This window comes from Myotis nattereri, assembly GCF_964212035.1.
Source record: "Myotis nattereri genome assembly, chromosome: 12".
Taxonomy (NCBI): Eukaryota; Metazoa; Chordata; class Mammalia; order Chiroptera; family Vespertilionidae; genus Myotis; species Myotis nattereri.
Window position 1 is genome coordinate 46,864,488 of NC_138087.1, and position 20,897 is coordinate 46,885,384.

At 40.0% G+C, this 20,897-nt stretch overlaps 1 protein-coding gene across 9 annotated transcripts in view; it reads left to right on the forward strand.

Moving 5' to 3' along the window:
- TLE4 (TLE family member 4, transcriptional corepressor) overlaps window positions 1-20,897 on the forward strand; it is a gene marked incomplete at its 5' end in the record, with an annotated part of 149,451 nt that overhangs the window by 16,874 nt on the left and 111,680 nt on the right. For 6 of the 9 annotated variants that reach the window (XM_081103239.1, XM_081103245.1, XM_081103238.1 and 3 more), the window contains one exon: window positions 18,478-18,540. The exons of the other annotated variants lie outside the window; for them this stretch is intronic. In XM_081103239.1, coding sequence (XP_080959365.1) covers window positions 18,478-18,540 — 63 coding nt within the window. The remainder of the gene's footprint in view (window positions 1-18,477; window positions 18,541-20,897) is intronic. 9 annotated transcript variants of the gene reach the window in all.

Below are 20,897 nucleotides of genomic sequence, written 5' to 3' on the forward strand. Positions count from 1 at the left end.
GGCTCAGTGGATAGAGCGCCGGCCTGTGGACTCAAGGGTCCCGGGTTTGATTCCGGTCAAGGGCATGTACCTTGGTTGCAGGCACATACCCAGTAGGGAGTGTGCAGGAGGCAGCTGATTGATGTTACTCTCTCATCGATGTTTCTAACTCTCTATCCCTCTCCCTTCCTCTCTGTAAAAAATCAATAAAATATATTAAAAAACAACAACAAAACCTTGCTTTTTAACATGGCAGCTCATTTCCAAATGCTCGATATAGCTGGCCTAAGAAGGAGGCCCGTAGTTATGCCTGCTTTAACCAGATTTAAGGGGAGCTAATACTATTCCCTTATAAGCAAAAACTCAGGATATTTTGTATCAGTTTAGGATGCATACAGAAAAAGAAAATTGGTGAAATCCTTGTTGGATTGTGAGATGGAGTTCATGCCTTTTCCTAGATTAGATTTAAATTTCACTCTTCCTTTGTTATTTAGTTTATAGTTTGGGGTTATGCTTTTGTCGTTTTTGTGTGTTGTAGGCTCATCTCCAAAATTATCTTTCTAAATGAAAATATTTAGCTTCTCAAACTGAAATACCTAGAACTAGACTTACAAAGATAAAGAAGATCATAACCTAAAGACTTAAACCTGAAAAAGAACTTAATCCTCATGAGGTTCTTGTAGTCTTCCTTCACTGAGAGAGATACTTGGTTAAGGGAGAGTGCTGGACACCTCAGATGTAAGGTAAAAAGGCAATGATGGCTTTTAATCATTCATTCAACAAATGTTACTTGACCTCATATTATGTGCAGGGTGCTTTGAGGGCTAGGAGGTCGAGCACTTGCCTCCGTGGAGAGTCCAGTCTTTTTTGTGGCATTTGGCCTAGTGTGAACAGTACAAGGCAGTGTGGTGATGACACTGTTGTGACATAGGCAGAAGAGGAAAAAGTCTTTCTGGCTCAGGAGTGATTAAGGATGCTGTTATGGAGGATATAGGGACATTTTAGTGGCACCTCAGAGCAGAGAGTCACTTAGGCAGGAGGAAAGGAAAGGGGGAGGATTCCAAGTGGAAGCCACAAAGGAAAGAAACTGCTGTGCATATTCAGGCTGTGGTTAGCATTTCCAGCTTATTGGGTGATATAGGAGAGAATCCGTAAGAAGGTAGGTTTGGGATGCCTTATAATAGGCCTTGAATGCTAGCTCTAGTAGTGGGCTATTGAAGGAATGCAAGGGGAAGATTAATCAGACAGTAGGGAAGGATCATGTCTGTTTGGTTAATTTGCTTTATTCTCAGCAGCTAGCCTGGGATCTGACAGCAAATCTTCAATAAATATTAGAGAGGGACAGAGTTGAGCAGGTGACATGTGGCTGGAAAGGAGAAACCCAAGTTCCCCAACAGCTCATTGGATAGTGTGTAAATGCATAGAGAAAGGCCTACGACAGTGACCTCTGCAGACTGGCAGAATCAGAGTACCATTAATAGGAAAGGGAACTTGGTCTTGGTTATGCTAGCTGGTGAGGTGCCTAAGGCGTGACAGAAAGATGAGGAGGGAATGAAAGTGGGTTTGTTGCTTCTTTCACCTTTATTCATGTCTTCATATCAGCACTTTCCCCTTATCTCCTGGCAAATCGGTACTCTTGCCAAGAACCTCTCGGATTCTTTTTCAGCAAGACCTGTATTTGTGCCTTTATTTTGTACCCCAGACCATAGTGGACTTTGCCAGGTAGCCCTCTGTGGGCAGTGGTTTTAAAAACTTAGGATTTTAAGAAAGGTGTTCTACCTTTGTGTCAGTGTATGAGAGAGAGTGTTTTTCTTCATTTTGCTTGATCACTGCTTCTAGATACTAGCGGTCCCGTGCACAAATTCGTGCACTGGTGGGGTCCAGTCAGCCTGCCCCGATGGGGGCAATTGGTGGGCTGGCTGGGTGAGGGGCCGTGGGTGGGTCTAGCCAGGGTGAGGGGTTTGCTGGCCGGCCCCGCACCTGATCGGGGTGGGGGCAGGGCAAGGGGCCGCAGGTGTTCCAGTAGTTCTGCTGTTTGGTCAATTTGCATATTACCCTTTTATTATATAGGACTAGTATATAGGATAAAAGATATAAAATTACCTTTTTTTTTTCTTTTACTTTTTAAACTTTTTCTTAACATTGGAAATAGACACAAGATGCTCTAAATCAGCGGTTGCCAACCAGTGGTCTGAGGCCCACTGGTGGTCCATGAAGTCCAAAAGGTTGGCGACTGCTGGTTTAAGGAAACCTTTGGAGCAGCGGTTGCCAACCAGTGGTCCATGAGGTCTGAAAGGTTGGTGACTGCTGCTCTAAATTATTTATTAACTATGGAAACTCCTTGCTCAGTTATTCTTCTGTTTCTTTTTAATTTTTATATTATTGGCTAAGAACTGTGAACAGGTCAGCAATTCCTTATCCTTTTTGTGTTGAGAAATTTCATGTAAACATGAGACCAAGTCTGTAATTCTCTTGAGACATACTATATTTAAAAAAAATAATTCTTTTCATTGTTCATTATGTATGAGTTAAATACTAAAATGACAATGGATACTTTAGTCAATGTGAATTATAAGTGTGTGGTTAATTTTCTTCCTTTTTTCCTAATGTCAGGCATTTTAAACTGTATTTTAGACTTTCCCTCCTTTAGATGCTAGTCTTAAGCTGCTGTAGTTGAGTGAGAACAGCAGTGATGGTAAGGAAAGTTAAGTAAACATGAAATTAAAAAGGCCATAAGAGTACATTTTGGTAAACCAAAATATTGCTTGGTGGCATGAAGCCACAGATCCATTCCAAAAAAAAAAAAAAAAAAATGCGGAAATGTGGTTTTGCTGTCTGTCATGCAGTCTGTTTCAACTGTGAGAAACATACGTTGCTTTATGGGGTATTTTTTTTTCAAGTCTGACCGCAGCTTTTAATTTCCTTCACTCCACCCACACCTCCCACCGCATGCCCATGTATCTAGTGGTAGTTTATGGGCAATTTAAATGTAATGGCATAATCATCAACCACCAAAAGGGTCAGCAGTTGTGGCAGAAGTTTCTTGTCTTAGGTGTGTTAAGTATCAGGTCTCTGCTTTGGGAAACTTTTATAATCAGAACACAGTGTTTGTCCTTGTTTTTTGGACTTTTCAATGTAAGTTAAAGTGAGGTTTCTTTTAAAAGGTAGTTTTGAAGTGCTTTGTTTTTTTTGCTGAAAAAATAATGTATTCACATTAAAGAAATTTTAGAAAGCAAAAGAAGTTAAAAGACTCACCCATGGTTCTACTACTCTGACCTAAATGCTGTAGTAGATGGAGAATTATGCTCCTTACCCTCTATGGAAAATATAGGTTAAGTTCCAAAGGGTGGTACCTAAAATAAGCATAATGTACCCTTCTTTCTTTAAAAAGTACAGAAGTACAACATAATGTATAGTAAAATGAAACCTTAGATCTTTAAAATTAATTTTGGTTTATTGGTAACTGTGGTTGCTTCAACCTTTTTTTATGAGCAACACAATCCTAAATATTTTTTAGGATCTACTCTTAATTCAGCCAGTAACTTCCTGTAATCTTGGTAAATCATTTAACTTTTCTGAATCTCAGCTTCTTATCCATAGCCATAAAACAAGGGAATAGGACTCGATCAGTGTGTTTTATAAAATGCTGGTTCCTGGGTCCCTAACCTGGGACCTGGGCATCAGTATTTTTCTGAATGCTCCAAGGTAATTCTAAAGTAGGGTTGAGAACCAGTGAACTAGAGCAGTGCTTCTCAAACTTTAATGTGCATACAAGCCACTGGGGATCATGTTAAAGTCAGATTATTTCTGCAGGCCTAGAGTAGTGCCTGATATTCTCCATTTCTAATGCCCAGATGCTGCTGGTTCACTGACCACAGTTTGAGTAGCAAGGAGCCAGAAACCTCCAAAATGTCTTTCATATTTATGTCATTTCTTATTTCCATGGTTTAATTTATATAGTACATGGGAATCCATGTGCTGCTTGAATGAGACCCCTGATTAGGATGTCTATATACATAGAGTGGTATCTGCGTAACCTTTGTTGCATCTCTGGAATAAGTCAGCCAATTCAAGTAATTTTAATGGTACTGTACCTTGCTTTAGGTAGCCTGCCTGAGCTCCAGCTGGCAGCTGAAGAGTTGGCACACTACTGCCTAGAAGAGGGGTACTTTCCATTTCTCCCTTCTCTGTTCACTGAGACCCTACTCTAATAGTTACTTACACTTTCAAATTCTGTCTCTCTTCTTTTTATCCTTGAGTGGCTACCCTACCCATAGTAGTGCCTTCTAATTCCTGAGCTGTATTTTAGTTAAATGGGCAAAAAGAATCATGAAGTAGTACATTTTATTTTAATTTGGTTTCTCTTTGAGCACATTCTCTGCAGAAAATACATTAAACGTAATTTAAAGAGCAAGCAAAACTCCAGTTTTGCAGTTTATTTTGTTGTGGTAGAAGCACAAACATCCTTGTACTGTCATGTTTTTCATGCTCTTCTTTAACCCTGTCATTTGGGAATAAGAAAATACTGTTTAGAACTGTGTAGTCCCTTATTTTTGTTTGTTGTAGCACAGCAACAGACTAGCAGGCAGCATGATGAGTGGGAAGACCTTGGCTGGCGTATCTGCAGAGCTGATTTTTAGGCTGTCACCTACCTTTAAGTAGTTAAGTACAATTTTGAACACTTCCCTTTTCTGCATAAACTAGCACGGGGATCATGTACTGCACCATTTATCAGGGCTGTGTTGGAGAGTTTTGTTGCCCTGAAGGAATATCCCTGTCACCTATTCTGAAGTCCCAGGCAGTTTAGGATTTAGAAGTGTTGCTCTAGAGCAGTGCTACTCAGTGAGGTCTGTAGGCTGCTGCAGGTCTGTGAACTATTTTTTAAAGGTGGGCGATATGATAAGGAGCTTGTGCTAGACTGTAAGTCAATATACTACTTCATCAAGAATGTCTTTATTAAGAAAAGAAAAAGAATTAAAAAATGCACCTAACTGAATTAAACAATAGTTTATTTAATTCCAGTACAAGCCCATTATCTTCTTGTCAATGGATAACAATTTCGGGATTGACTGCTTTCAGTAGCACTGCAATAGAGGTTTATTAGGGTTGTTTTTATAAATTAGGAATAGACTGAAGTCAAAGTTAGTAAAATAAAGGGAAATGTAACCCAAAAAAATAAAAGGTAAGTTTAAAGACAAGTTAGGTTAAAGGTATGATTCAGTTCAAGGTGGTGGGGACATGTGCAAAATAGTTAAGGCAGTTTACACAGATTCTGCAAGTAGGAAGCTGTAAGAGACAGTACAGTTTGCTTTGGTTAATGCAAAACTCCTTTAAGTTCTTTTAGTACTTCTGAATTCTGAATAGCTTGCCTTAAACAATTTTTGTTTTTCATTTTACCATCTACTCAATGGAAAGCACATATTTCTATAGGTCTCACACAACTGTTATTATGTAGTCTTAAATTGCAAGCTTTGAAATTCAGCCTGACTTCCTCTCCACCTCTCTTCTCCTCCCTCCCCCCAGCCTTATAGTCTTTACTTTTTTACTACTATATATAAAATTTACTTCATCCAGGGCAAGTATCTGTTTGCCAAGAAAAGAGGAAGAGAGATTCTTTGCCAGTAGCGAAACATAAATACTGACAATGTCTTTTCTGGGTCACAGTTCAAGAAAGTGGAGAAATAGCAAATTTTCTGGGACTAGGCCTGTGACCTCACTTCTCTTTTCAGTCAGTCCGGAGGCACTGACCTACTGTCCTCTGTTACTGTGCCAGTGGGTCTGCTCCCCAACCTCCCACCCCAGGGATGTCTTCTTAATTGAGAGGCAGGAAGAGCCCTAAGTTTGAATCAATAGGTAACAATACAGCTACTCAACTTGTAGCACTATCTAATCTCAGTTCTGTCTTAGAACAGAACTATTTACTTTAAGGCAGTGGTTCTCAACCTTCTGGCCCTTTAAATACAGTTCCTCATGTTGTGACCCAACTATAAAATTATTTTCGTTGCTACTCCATAACTGTGATGTTGCTACTGTTATGGGTCGTAATGTAAATACCTGATATGCAGGATGGTTTTAGGAGACCCCTGTGAAAGGGTTGTTCGACCGCCAAAGGGGTTGAAAACCGCTGGCTTAGAGTATAGTTCAGCTGGATTAGTAATTAGGGTCAACATGGGAATTGACTTCACAGTTGTATTGTTCACAATATGTGGTGTGCTTTCCAAATTGTTTTATCACTTGAATCTGGATTTTTCCCTTGCCTTTCCATTACTGTCCCCCAAAGCAAACCTTGAAATCAGCCTTGTGACTTCCTATTTTAATGAACAGTAGCACCATATCCAGGCTTTACACATTGGAATCATGGACTTCTTACTTTCATTGTTGCTTGTCTCCCTGTGCAGTGTGTCTCCTTTCCTCACCATCGTTCCACCAGACTCTTATTATGCCTGGATTGCTGTGCTGGCCTCCGGCTAATCACTGCATCTGCAGCCTTTGCCTCTCTGCTCCTTTATCTGGGCTGCAGGAGCTCAGGGTACGCTTCTCTATCTATTCACATTGGGTTGTTATTTGGGGGCCCTCTCTACTCCTGGAAATCCAGCTAGTATCTCCAACATGCCTCTGCTCTTCTCTGCTCCTTTTACCCATTACATAGGTGATCTTGTCCATGCTGCTAAGTAGATGGCTCACCAAATTTTTTCAATAGCCTGGATGTCTCTTCTGAGACCATTATATGTAACTTTGAGAATTCATGGGTACTTAAACTCAGCATGTCTTAAAAAGACATCCTCCTGCACAAGCCTGCTCTTGGTCCAGTGATCTCTATCTCAGGAAATGCCAGCAGCATCCACCCAATTTCTCAAGCCAGAAATCCAGAGGCAGGTGAGGATTGCTTTTCCCTCTCACTCTTTAGCTGCACACAGGCCATCATCTGGTTTCTTGAAATCTACTCCCAGTTACTCCTCCATTTGTTTACTTCTCTCCAGCTGTCTGATCATGGTGAGTTAACATTTGACACTTCCTTGGTTTGATCTTTAAAATGGGACAGCAGTAATCCTCTTAAAATTGTTCTGAGTTTAAGGAGCTTTCCATGAATTTTAGGATGATGGTGATGATGGCGACGATGATGACTAGCACCCTTAGACACCATAATTAAGATGGCTCTCATCTCCTACCTGGTCTAACCTTGGTGGAGATAATCCTGGTACACTAGGCTCTGCTGGATCTGCTTTTCCAGCCTCATTCTGTGCCGCCCGTTCCCTTTCACTTGGTCCCATGTGTCCAATTTGAATGAATTTGGACAATTTGTCCATTCACTTTTTGGAATGTTTTCCCCTTTCCCTGCTCTTTGTCTAGCAGACTCACTCCACCATCAGTTACTCAGGGAAACAGTCCCCTGTTAAGCATTTAAAACTACCCTACATTTTACTTAAATGTCTGTCTCATTTGCTAGATTATGAGCTCTATAAATCTTTCCTGTTCACCTACTCTTTTTCTCAGACTGTTACACTGGCCTGACAGTATTGTAGACAACTGCTGAAAACCCGAATTGATATGGATTACATGTTGCTCTCTCCCCAAAGCCGCTGTAATGACTTCAGCCAGAAGGGGTTTCTGCCATCCTCACACTTGGTTTCTAGGGCTCCTCTGTGTACCACCTTGATACCACATGATGTCTGTTACTATGCTTATTTCCATTTGTTCGTCTGGTTCACTCAATTATAAACACTTCAAGGCCCAGATCGATTGGGCATTCACTGCTTTTTCTGCCGTAGCTGCTAGCTTAGGGTAAGAGTGAATGAATGAGCCGGTATCTGAAAGCATCTTGTTGAATTTCCTAAGTCTGTGGTGTTATGGGAATTCATAATGTTTCTATTCTGAAATTATCTTTCATCCTCCATCTTTCCTCTTTTGGTATGTTTTGTGGTTATAAATCTTTTCTGTCCTTCCACAGCCACTTAAATATAATCAGTGGCAAGAAAGGGGTGTGCAGGGCAGAAATACACTGGAGTGTCTTAACCTCCTGTCTGGTATTTATCACAGCTTTCCTAGGAATCGTCCTTGATAGGTCCTTGCTGCCTTCCAAATAAAGTTCAAGCTCTTTAGCGTGGCATTCAAGACCTTCCACAGTCTGACCCCAGTGAACCCTTTCTGTCCTTATTTTCCACTTGGTTTTTTATTGCATGCATCCTGTGCTCTGGCTTAATGGTTTTCAATTTTGGCCTGTACATTAGAATCACCCCAGGAGCTTTAAAATAAAATACTAGCAGGTGGGTTCTACCCTCTGAGAGTGTGAGTTCATTGGTCTGGGGTGAAGCCTGTGTGTTGGTGTTTGTGAAAGATCCACTTGTAATGCTAGTGCAAAGCCAGGGCTGGAGACCATTGACTGACTCAGTGTTGCCCACAAAATATAATCTCCTATAAGAGCTTTGAGAAGAAAGGATTTTATAGTAAAAGAAGTTTGATTAGGACTGCATTTTATGTACTCCCTTCTAGAGATTTATAACATTATCAAGTAAGAGGCTCTGAGATGTTCAACAAGAAAGAAACCGGTTTAACCTCTGTGAAGTAATCTGATCAGAGAGCTCTTTATGTATGTGATACCTGTTAATGACATCTGCTAAACTTAGTCTAGAATCTGCTTTGGGCCATGCTGTACCCAGCCACATCTCAGCTTTTAAGTCACTTTTTTATTTGTCTTTCCTTGATTGTATCTAAACTGTACCACCCCCTGCCTCAGGCTTCTCTCTCAGCATTTTTCAGCATCTCTAATTCTTCTTTACATACTTATATGTTTGCTTCTGTCTCCCGCTCTGTGATGTGAACTCCATGACAGCAGGAACTTATTTGTCTTGTTTACCCTTGTGTCTCCATTCATCCCCTAAAATAGGCCTGATAGATAGTAGGTGCTTAATAAATATTTGAATGAACAGAAAGCAATACCTTCATGTTTTTGGCTTTTACTAATGTACATATGTTTAAATAATTTAAACTGCCTGCACAATTTAAAAGCTTGAAATACATTTTTAAAAGTAATAGGAATACAGGAGCAAATATAGATGACAGTAGTTTTCTATACCTTTAATTTTCTCAACCTGCCTAGTAAAGTATTAAAACAAAGAAAACAAGGAAAAATAGATATGAGCCTGATTGTAGAGAGAATACTATTACTTTTCCGATTAGAGAGAGTTCTTGGTCCATGGCAGTGATGGCGAACCTTTTGAGCTCGGCATGCCAGCATTTTGAAAAACCCTAACTTAACTCTGGTGCCGTGTCACATATAGAAATTTTTTGATATTTGCAACCATAGTAAAACAAAGACTTATATTTTTGATATTTATTTTATATATTTAAATGCCATTTAACAAAGAAAAATCTACCAAAAAATGAGTTTGCGTGTCAGAGGTGACCTGACATATGTCATAGGTTCGCCATCACTGGTCTATGGGATTGGCAGTTATTTTTTCTCTCTTAATTTTTTAACCAGAGTACCAGGGGTCACACCTATGTGAGACATTATAAGAGTTTAGGTGAGGAATCAGTGAGCAATAGTGGGCTTTTGTGTAGGACACACAGTATCAATGACAAAAAATAAAAACAGGCAAGGAACTAGTGGGTTCTAAGTAAAAACTTCTAATTATTAGAACTCTCTACAGTGAGAGTATTTCAACAGGTTTGTCAGGGCCAGTGGGTAGGGTCTTTGTGTACCTGAATCCATACTTGGAATCCCATTCATGTGGAGCTGCGGCATTCCTGGGCTTCGTTTGGAAGGAATTCCCATGGCATGTTCTCTCTAGAAGTCCTCATGCTATAGCTGTGCCCCTGGCTTCCTACACCTGTTTCTGACTCTCCAGGTGCTGAGTGTATCCGGAACCACTCTTTTATTTCCTGTGACACCAGGGATGTTGGTGCCTGGGTAGGGCCTTTTTTGGGGGGGGGGGGGGGGGCTCTTGGATTCATCCCCCTGGTTCACTCTGGAGATATCATTGTGGAGATTATTGTGACTCAGCACACAAGGTGCCCATCCATTGTGCTGTCTTAATGGTTACCCTAATTCCAGTGAATCAAGTGGGGGCAGTCTGGTGTGAGTTATTTCAGGAGGGAGGTTAAGTGGCATCTCCTTTATTGCATTTCTAAAATAGTCTTTTAAAACATGTCCTGCAAAGATTTCAGAATGGAACTTTAATCATTTACTTATCAGTGAGGAATTGTCTTAAATGAATTAGTATTTCCTTTGGGGGTCCACTATGATCACTTACTATTTTTGAGTTGCTTGGCATCCTAAATGCCAGAAAAGGTGTGTGTGAGGAAGGTTAACAAACCAAATCAGACTCTAAAGCAGGTCTTGCTCTAACTTTCCCAATTTCAGCATGCTTGCAAAGATTTCCGGAGCTTGCAACCTAACCTGAGCTGCAGTTACTTCTGTTCATTCAATTAGTGTTATTGAGTGTCTTCTACATACCAGGCAATTCTTTGGAACCTTGCTTCTTGGGGTGTGGTCTGTGGACCCCACAGCATAATGTCACCTGAGGGTTGTTAGAAGTATAGACTCTCAGGTCCCACTCCAGGCTGGATTTGAACAAGATTCCCATGTGATTAGTGTGCACATTAAAGTTGTTGAAGTACTACTCTTTAGTTCATGAAAACAAAAACATGTTAGCTGATTTCAGATGATTATAAATGCTGTGAAGAAAAGACTGTAATAGGCAGAGTGAGTGGGATGAGTGTGAGGAGTCATAGAGGAGGGGTGAGTAAGGATGTCTGAGGAGGTGTCCTGTGGGCTAAGACTTAAATGATGAGTTGGGACTAGCCCTGGGAAGATAAGGGGAAGGCAGGTCAGACGAGGGACCCTCCTTCATCCTTGCAGTGCTTTGTCCACACCTGTCTTTTTTGAAGCCGGGGTCACATCTTTGCTTCTCCCCCTTTGTGCTCTATCTGCGGAGTCACTTGTCTGCTGTGCCTGGACCTGGTTGGTAATGGTATTATTTGGCAAGTGCAAATAGCAGAAGAGCAACACTTTTGTTTTAGTAAGAGCTGGCTATTTATCATGGCAAGAACATAATCCAAGGGGATGGAAGGGTAACTTGGCGCAGTGATGGCTTCAGAGAGTTGAAATTATATATACTTGGGAGGAGGAAGGGCAATAGAGGCTAGAATTGAACGGAGAAGAGGAAAGGAAGTGTTGAGGGGTTTGGATATTGATGAAGTTTTGTTGAGAAATGGAGATAAATAAGAAAAAAAGAGACAAAGTCTTTGGCCTCACCTGTGGGTGAGAAATACAGCATATTTCTCAGTGTATAGCAGGTGTCTTATTGTTTCCCTGGTTATAGCTATCCTTGATGAGAACTTGGTAAGAAGCTAGTGTTTTTCTTTTTGGTTTTATTCTAGTATCCAAAGTTCCTTTGTCTTTTAGGCATTTTATCGCATACATTTTATTCATATACATCATGTGGGAGAAAAATACAGTGAATGATCTTCACCTATGATGGGCACAGGAATATTTGTCCCCTCCACTATGGTTAATTATCATAATGCTTAATCATGCATCAGCATTCGAAGGCCCCTATGCATTTATGTCAGTAGGAAATAGTCCGGGGGAAAAGAGAAAGAGAGAGCAGGAGATTGAGATTCAGAGAGAGAGAGATTCTGAGATAGAGGGAGAGAAAAGAGACATCAAAAAGTAGCTGGTAGTGCTTGCTGGCCCAGGAGTACTGAGTAAATGAGCATTTGCACAACTTGGGTGTGTGTGTTTTAGTACAGAATAATCTGGGTCTGTGACCAAACCCACTTTGTTCTCTGAAGGCTGAAGTTAAGCTCATCAGAGAAAAACATTTTCTTTCCCTACTCCTGACATCCCACTTTTCTCTCCCACCTTTTTTCCATTTTCCCTGCCCCACCTCTGTGGTAGAGCTGAGTATAACAGTGATTACATTGGTTACAGTGTTATTTAGACTTGAGAACTGAAATGATTTGACCTTTTAGGAGTAACTGGATATCAGGCACAGTGATCATCAGTCATTCTCAGCCATGATACTGTATCACTCTTAACATTTGAAACAGTATTTAACTACAATAACCAGAGCCCAGAAGATGTAGATAAAATAATAGTCAAATACGGGTATCTGGGATTTCCCTTAAAGGCCTTTTAAAAGCTTAAGGGGTGAGAGATAGGGGCCCTTTTTTCTAACAATTGCAAAAATGCTTTAGTAAAATACTACTTCACCTTTTGAGGACAGATGGGAATAGTTTCACGAAATGCAGGTGTACTGTGATAACTCCGGGAAAGACATTGTCCTGCATATTCCTACTGTAGCACTCCTATGTCTTCCTAGGACAAACAAATGGAGTACTTCAGTGTGTGCAGTTAGCTGAACTGTGCACACGGAGCACCCAGGAAAATCGAGTTCAAAACACAAAGAAGATTGCTTTCGTTAAACTTCTGGGGTTAGGGGCAAAAATATGGTTGAACATTGGCACTTTCAATTCTAAATGAGCACTCCTTAGCACCACTTTCTTCTTGGTACTAGAGAAATATACTTGGTAAAAAAAAGTGTTGGTAGTTTGAATCAGTCTTTTAGGGAACTGATAGATATCCTATTAAATTGATTATTAATATGTTACTACTTCATTATATTGCTTTATTAGTAATATAAAGTAATCACTTGAAGTATGCTGACAATATTTTGATCTAAATCTCTAAGCCTTATTCCAGTCTGGCTTTTAAAATAAAACGAAACAAAAAACACATAGAATTTGTGTTATCCATTACATGTTCTTAGATCTTTTGTAAAGTTGAATTTTGATAAGATAAAGTCTGAGTTGTCAGTGTAGAGCAGTGGTTCTCAACGTGTGGGTCGCGACCCCTTTGGGGGTCGAACGACCCTTTCACAGGGGTCGCCTAACTGTGGTCGGCAAACCGCGGCTCGCGAGCCACATGCGGCTCTTTGGCCCTTTGAGTGTGGCTCTTCCACAAAATACCACGTGTGGGTACACATGTATAGTGCGATTGAAACTTCGTGGCCCATGCGCAGAAAGAAGTCCGTATTTTGTGGAAGAGCCACACTCAAGGGGCCAAAGAGCCGCATGTGGCTTGCGAGCCGCGGTTTGCCTAGCCGCAGTTTGCCGACCACTGGAAGACCATTGGAAAACACATATATAATTACATATTGTTTTAATGATTAATCACTATGCTTTAATTATGTTCAATTTGTAACAATGAAAATACATCCTGCATATCAGATATTTACATTACGATTCATAATAGTAGCAAAATTACAGTTGTGAAGTAGCAACGAAAGTAATTTTATGGTTGGGGGTCACCACAACATGAGGAACTGTATTAAAGGGTCCCGGCATTAGGAAGGTTGAGAACCACTGGCGTAGAGCAGTAGTACTACTTGAATATTTTCATTACAGTTAGTATGGATTTTTATTAAGTTGGGAATAATTTCTCATTAGTTCTCTGATTTTTTTTTTTTTTAAATCTAGAGGCAGGCAAAATCAGTTCCAAAAGTTGTACTGTTTCTCAGAAAATTTGGAGTAGGTTGATGAGCAAATCGAGATAATTTTCTGATTGAATTAAAATTATAGCCTTTGATTCTGTAGTGGTAAAGGGAGGGTGAAGGAGAGAATTGCAAGATTTATTTGTACTTATTCCAAAACAAATTTCAGACAGAATAAGAAGGAATTATTCTTCACTTTAAAAAAAAATGTTTATACATAGTGGGTGTTATGTTCTTGATAAGCACATAATAAAATAAATAGATTCATCTTCGGAAAAAAATTTTGGCAAAGAAACTGCTGTAGAAAACATTATTCATGAGATGTTATTAAAGAATGTTTTTCTGAAACTATAATTGTTTAGATATTTTTTGTTCTTTTTTAATTTTTTTCTGGTTGGCTGCTAAAATGGTTTTCTAATGTTTTGTTATTCTGTTTTATTTCAATAATATGTAATAGTGTTTTTCCTATTTCAATGAGAGGCTAAAAATTCTAAGAAAAATTTTAAAATGATTGATTTTGATATGACTCTTTGGTTACTAAAATAAAGTCATCTGTACTTTCTCTCAAGTTTATTATGTGGTTAAAATAAAATTTGTTTAATTTTTTTAAAGGATATTATGTAGGCGGAAATAATATAAATAAAATTTAGATTTATTGTATTAGAACTGTTTGAGAGATTGCAATTCAATTTAAGCATAGGCTTAACCAGTTTTTTGTCTTACTTAAATGACTAATGTAATTTGTTATATATGATAAAGAAAATATGTTTCTGATACTGTGTGCTTTAGTATTTGTTGCTTTGTAATCTAGTGATTGAATCATGACATTCTTTTCAGTGCATGGCATTGCTTTTCCATGTTGCATGGTAGTTAATAATTTTCAATGATTCTTGAGTTGGAGTGTGAAGATGAAAGGGATAAAAGGTTCTCAGCATTTTTCTGTTTCATTACTGACTGGTTATGCTACTAGTCCACTGGCCATCACCACTTTGGAGTTAGCTTGTCAGCATTCATGTGCCAGGTATGGAGTGCATAGGTAAAGGATTTTCATAGCATGCCTTTTTTAAAGTTAACTTTTTTCTAAAATATTTAGCTCAAACGTTTTTTTTTAATTAGAGACGGTTATCAATTTTATTGCCTCTTTATTGGAGGGATGGAATAAAGCTGGGAAATTATAGAAGAGAGAAATAGAATGATAGTTGAGGGTGGGAAAATATGTGCAACTAGTTTTTTTGTTGTTTTTTTTTTTACTATATTTTATTGATTTTTTACAGAGAGGAAGGGAGAGAGATAGAGAGTTAGAAACATCGATGAGAGAGAAACATCGATCAGCTGCCTCCTGCACATCTCCTACTGGGATTGTGCCCGCAACCCAGGTACATGCCCTTGACCGGAATCGAACCTGGGACCATTCAGTCCACAAGCTGACGCTCTGTCCACTGAGCCAAACTGGTTTTGGCATAACTAGTGTTTTTTAATGAATATTTTGATGGATAGAGGAAGACATAATAGAAGTGTCAAAAATTGTTAATCTATTTGACAAACTATGGCTGCAAAAACAATCTTTTTGTTATATATTGACATGAACAATTGTTCTTTTATTGGGGCCGTTAATGCTATTTTGGTATGTCATGGGCAACTGAAGGCAATAGTTAGCGGTGTCCATAAAGCATCGAATACCATGATAACATCCAGTAATCCTAACAGCAGTATTTCAGAATCTCTGCCTGTTTAAATGGGCTATCTGTGAATGTACTTGCTCAGGGATGCATGAGCCACATCACCTATAAATTTGATTGGAAGCTACAGAGCTGGCCTAGGCTGATGGATAGCAGATTAGAACCCTGATTAACCATGTGATTCAAAGACTGGGAATATATTGTCTAAGCAAGATTCATCAGATGCAATCAGAATTTCAAGTGGTCAGATGAAATTCAAATGTGTATTGTGGCTTTTTCTCCCCTAGTGCTTTTCCTCCTAGGTTGCCTATTTTCCCCCTCTCTTTCCCCAAAGCTGAAAAATACTTCTTTGATGAATCTGCTCCTTACCCTAAAGCTAGCTGTCTGTTATTCATCAGAAAGCAGGTCGCAGTTCAGTGAGCAGAAGAAAAGATTTTAATAGAAGCTATGCCAAGGGCTGTAATGCATCATTTTAGGGCCCTAATTACATTACAATGACAAATATCAATGGTGACAACAGCAATAACCTACATCCCTTAATGGCTGTGCTGGAAAAGGAGTTTGGACCTCACGCCATTAGATTAGACTCAGTTTCAAAACATAGGCCATTAGAAGTGTGTGTCCGCAGTATTATTGGCTGACCACTGAAGCCCAGTGGAAAGGCCTGTAAATAAATGATGCCTCCCTAAAGCTGGATCCTATGGGACAAAAGAAGCAAAATTAGATGACCATGGAAGCAGCAGTGTTTCCGAGGCAACTTTAGCTTTCAAAGTGAAGAATGACTGGCTTAATTTTATGAAATCACACACACATCCCACCCCCCTGCTGCCAATTAGCCTGACCATGAAAATCCATTGGCATGACAACTCAAAGAAATTAAGAAGTCTTTTAAACAAAAGGAGGCCTTTAAAGAAAATGTTTGGGAGGTCGCCCCTCTGCTTTTTCTGTTAGGTGTGCATGTAAACATATATGAACCAATAAAACGACTTTTCTACATTTTTAAAGAAAATACAGACTTTTTTCCATATTTGTTTAGACTTGAAATAGCCTAGGTCCAAAGTTAAAGAAGCCAGATAAATACCTCTTGGTCTTTGTTTTGCCAGCTAAGTTTCCTTAGAGTAGTTTTTATTGCCTATAGGCAAACTAGAGAACTCAGTTTTCTTATGTGCCCACACATTTTTCAACTCTCCTAGCAAGGGACTATTTTATTTATGTAAACAACATAATGAGGAAAATATGCTTGGCAGATGGTTCTAAGCATTAGAATCATCAGTTTGGTCTGCCCCAAAGTGTCTCATTATCTTTTATTCTCTCTCCCTCCACCTCTTGCTACAGAAAGCTTAACAACCAAATGCCTTTGAGACACCGTGCTTTTAGTCTGGCGAATGCTACTCTCTTTTCTCAGCTCACACTGGAATTTCACCCCATAACCACTGTGGTATGTTCGTCCAGGTGGAGAGTGATTTGGTGATTCCCATTGCAGCTTTTCATGGTGGTTTAAGCATTCTTAAAGGATAGCTAAATGCTCCATGGGGCAAGTGCCATAAATTAAATCAGGTCAGCACAGTTGGGTCCTTATTCACTGCTGCTTGTTGGTGCTGGGTTTTTGTCCATCCTGTTAGGAATGCAGAATTGGAATGGAAAATTTAGGTTTGGAACTTGGTTAATTTGTGTTTTCTCCTGGCTGGCAAAGTTTGTAAGGTGCTGGAATTTAAAAGATGCTTTGCTATCAAGTCAAGGGTTGCTGATGAGAGAAGGAAACCTAGAATGCACAAGGCGTGTCGCTATCATTCTGGTAATGACTTAGTAAGAAAGAGAGCATTTTGTTCTTTTAAAAAATGAGGAACTGACCCTGATGGAATTTATTTTCAGAATGTTTGAAAAATAGTAATTGCTTTATGTTATCTGCCTTTCAGTACTCCTCTCCTTTTGCCCACCTCATCAGTAAAATATAAGCTATTTTATTTGTATGTATATAAAAGAAATGTGTTTACCTGTCACATGCCAAAGTCTATAAGGAGCCATCTATAATAATAAAAGCATAATATGCTAATTAGACTGGACAGCTGAATGACTTTCTGGACGTCATTCCGGACATCCAGACGAAGCCTCGGCAGCGGGGGCCGAGGCAGAGGCGGTTAGGGATGATGAGGCAGGTAAGCAGTTAGGGGCGATCAGGGAGGCAGGCATGCGAGTGGTTAGCGGCGATGAGGCAGGCAGGCAGAGTGGTTAGGGGTAATCAGGCAGGCAGGCGAGCAGTTAGGAGCCAGCGGCGCCAGATTGCGAGAGGGATGTCAACTGCCGGATTGGGCCTAAACCAGCAGTCGGACATCCCCCAAGGGGTCCCCGAATTTGGAGAGGGTGCAAGCTGGGCTGAGGGACATTCCCCCCGCCCTCCCCGTGCAAGAATTTCCTGCACCGGGCCTCTAGTCTGATAATACAAATTTACAAATTAAGATGAACATTGGTGAAGCTTTGAGTAGTGTTTTAAAGGAAACATAGTGGCAACCTTCCTTTCTTTCCTCCCTCCCTTCCTCCCTCCTTCCTTCAAACTTACTGCAGCATCCTGTTTTTGTAAAATGTGTATACTTACAAAAATTATTAGAGAAAAATCTGTTATCTGACATTATTGGGACTTTTACAGATATATAGTGCTATGATTAGTTCCCAAGGTTAGTTCCCATATACACACAAATTGCTTGTATAGGACGACTTTTAGCATGTTCTAAACCTCTTCACACAGAAAATCTTGGTTAATACACTTGGGAATTTTTATGGTTAAAGATAACATGCCATTTTTCAACAATTTATTGCTAAGGATATGAATTAATCAACTTTTGGGGGTTGGTTGGGTGCTATTTTTGGGGAGAGGTTGGGGACTTAATTATAAAATCCCAGTGAGTACTAATTGAGAGAAGTTGAGATATAGAGAAGAATGTATATTTATTATCTAAATTCTAAAAACTTGGGTTTTTATGAAAAACCACATCAGATTGAATAAGGGTCCTGTTGAAGCTTTTGAAACTGATTTCCAGTTATGAAAATTAAATTTTTTTATGTTGTCCTGGTTCTTGAAGGTTGACTTTTTAAGATGAATTCTGGTTAATAAATTGTGCTATTAGTGTGGCACTGTTGTCACTGCTGCCCTTTAGTGGGCTAGCTGATGAGTGTTTTCCTCTTCCTTATGAAGTATACCAGCCAGAATATAAAGTGTGTGTTAATATCATCTTGTTAATATTTTGGGAATTTGTAACCAGCTGACTGTTCTCTTCATTGCTTTCCTTTCCTTTTTTTTGTTTTTGTTTTTGTTTTTTTTTTTACAGGCAGAGATTGTCAAGAGGCTGAATGCTATCTGTGCACAAGTCATTCCTTTCCTGTCCCAAGAGGTAAGGCAGTTGGTTTCAGGCACTGGGCTAGAAGGTGCCGTTTTAGTGGTTTTGCAGAAGGGGGATTGTGGGACTGACTCTTTGCCCTTGTCGGCCTCTTGGTGTTTGTATTACGCATTTCTAAGGTGCAGTGTTCGAATTCCAACTTCTACACCTTACATTCAGTGGAAAATAATTGTGTTTATATAATGGAATGTTTCTAATATGCGAAGGAAAATTCAATTGTTAAAATATCTCCTGTCATTGGACAATGTAGTGTTACTCAGAATTATGACTGTTTGTCTTAATGGCATCTAATAGGGTAGTTTAAAAAATTTCCCAGAAGACAAAAGCTTGTTCTACACTTGTGTCACTGGGCAATGAGTTGTCAGAAGAGGCATCAAATAGAAACTACTTTATGTAGTAAACACAAACTAATGTAACTTTTGTGTAGCTGCTCTTAAAAAGTTACTATTGTTACCTCATGAAGTCTTTGTATTGCCTGTGCATTTGAGAAAAGATGCAAGATGGGCTCAGTGGACTCACTGCTCTGAACGCCATGGACTTCATGCATTGCCAAGGCCAGGGGGACATGCGGCTCTCTCGCTCTCTCTTGCTCACCACCTGTCCACAGATGTACACGTGCTGGAATGAGGAGGTGCATTTCTAGTGTATGGTGGCTTCCATGTGGCTTTTTTTGTTGTTGTTCATTTGCTTGCTTGCTTTGGGTAGTTAGAAATTTAGGTAAGCATGCTGGAAAGGGATGCTTTTTGATTTTGTATTACTGAATCCTTCATTGCTCAGGGGAGATAAGCTGTGAGAAGAAGCTAGCTAATGAAACATCTGCATGTCCTGCGGTCACAGAGCTATGTATTGTAGGGTAGAAAGTACTGAGCGACTTTCCTCCTACCCTTCTGTTCTTTTAAGTGTGTCTGTCCCTGCTTTGAAGGAGAGTGGTTTGTCGCCTGCCTATCAGTGGGCACGATCTGCTGATGTTAGTGTGCAGAGGGTATTTGTGATGCACGTATGTTACAGAGATGTGGATTCTCTGTGACTTCTTATTTGGTCTGAACTGGGTTAGACTTGAGTAACCATGGCTCCCTTTCATTGGGTATATATCCCTTTCTGGTGCTCATATTCACAAATCCTGGGCATAAGTTAAAATCCTGAATTCAAATGTTCTTCTGGATCACAAACAGTAAAGGGTGTTTTGTCTTTCTCCCCCTTTAGCTGTTACCACAGAACCACCACCCACTGTATCTCCATTTACCTATTTCCACTCGGGATTTGCTTATAACTAGATTAGATGGGGTGGTGAAGGAGAGGTAAGGGCCTGTAGGCATTCCTTTAGGAAGCCTGGGTGCCCTTTGCTCACTCCAGACCAGTGTGTGCTTCTTCTGACTTGAAGCAGCTCTGCTTTATAGAGAATGGGAAGACTGCGTAACCCACAGAGCTGTAACCAGGCTGAGGTGACACAACCCAAGGCAGAAGAAGTTTGAATTATCCCTGAGGTGGTATTAGACCTCTGCAGGCACAGACCTCTATATTATCACTAGACAGTTTCTTCCCATGGCATTACTGCAGGCTCGGTGGTGTTATATTTAGAAGTGGAAGGAGGTCTTGGGGATGTTGGTGGAGCTGATTTACCAGTAGGTGGTTTTCCCACATGAGTTATGTTGTTTATGTAAGCAGGTCCAGTAGGAGCAAAATGTGTAATGGTAGTGTTGCTGAGCAAGACTGGACTGGAATTAATTGGCTGAGAAGTTGTACCCTGTAGAGGAAAGCCATGGGGGTGATACTGGCAGCTCCTTTTATGCGTGAGGTGCGAGAGTAGGCATCATAATCTCATCACTTACTGTTTATTTCACCACTACCTTTGACATTTCTTGGTTGAAATGCTTGATTCATGTGTAATGAATGACCTATGTCATGGTTTTCTAAATCCTAATGCTGTGTATATCTTTTCTTCTGCTTACTTTGGATTAATTGGCTCATCTTTTTTTAGTTTCTTAAGGTGTGTTTATATCTTCTCATGTGTGGGCCACAGACATGTTTGTTCCTGACCAATCCAGTCCTTTCTGATGTTTTGTGTCTGAACATTGCCCACCTTCTTTCTCCTTCTGGGCATTCTGTGAGCATCAGACTCCTTGCCTTTACCCTGAGGCCAGATGGACGGTAATCTGGAGGGAGGCGAGGAGGCAGGTTATTAGAGGAAGATGAATTCTATTTCCTGTCTCTTCAGAGGCATGGAAAATCACTCTTGCATGGCTGCGAGCCTCACTGGTGCCAGGACTGAAGGCTCTTAATCTGATCTTTTAACACCAGCTCTCTGTGTGACAGTCTCACTGCCAAAACGGCAGCTGCGGTATTAGAATTTA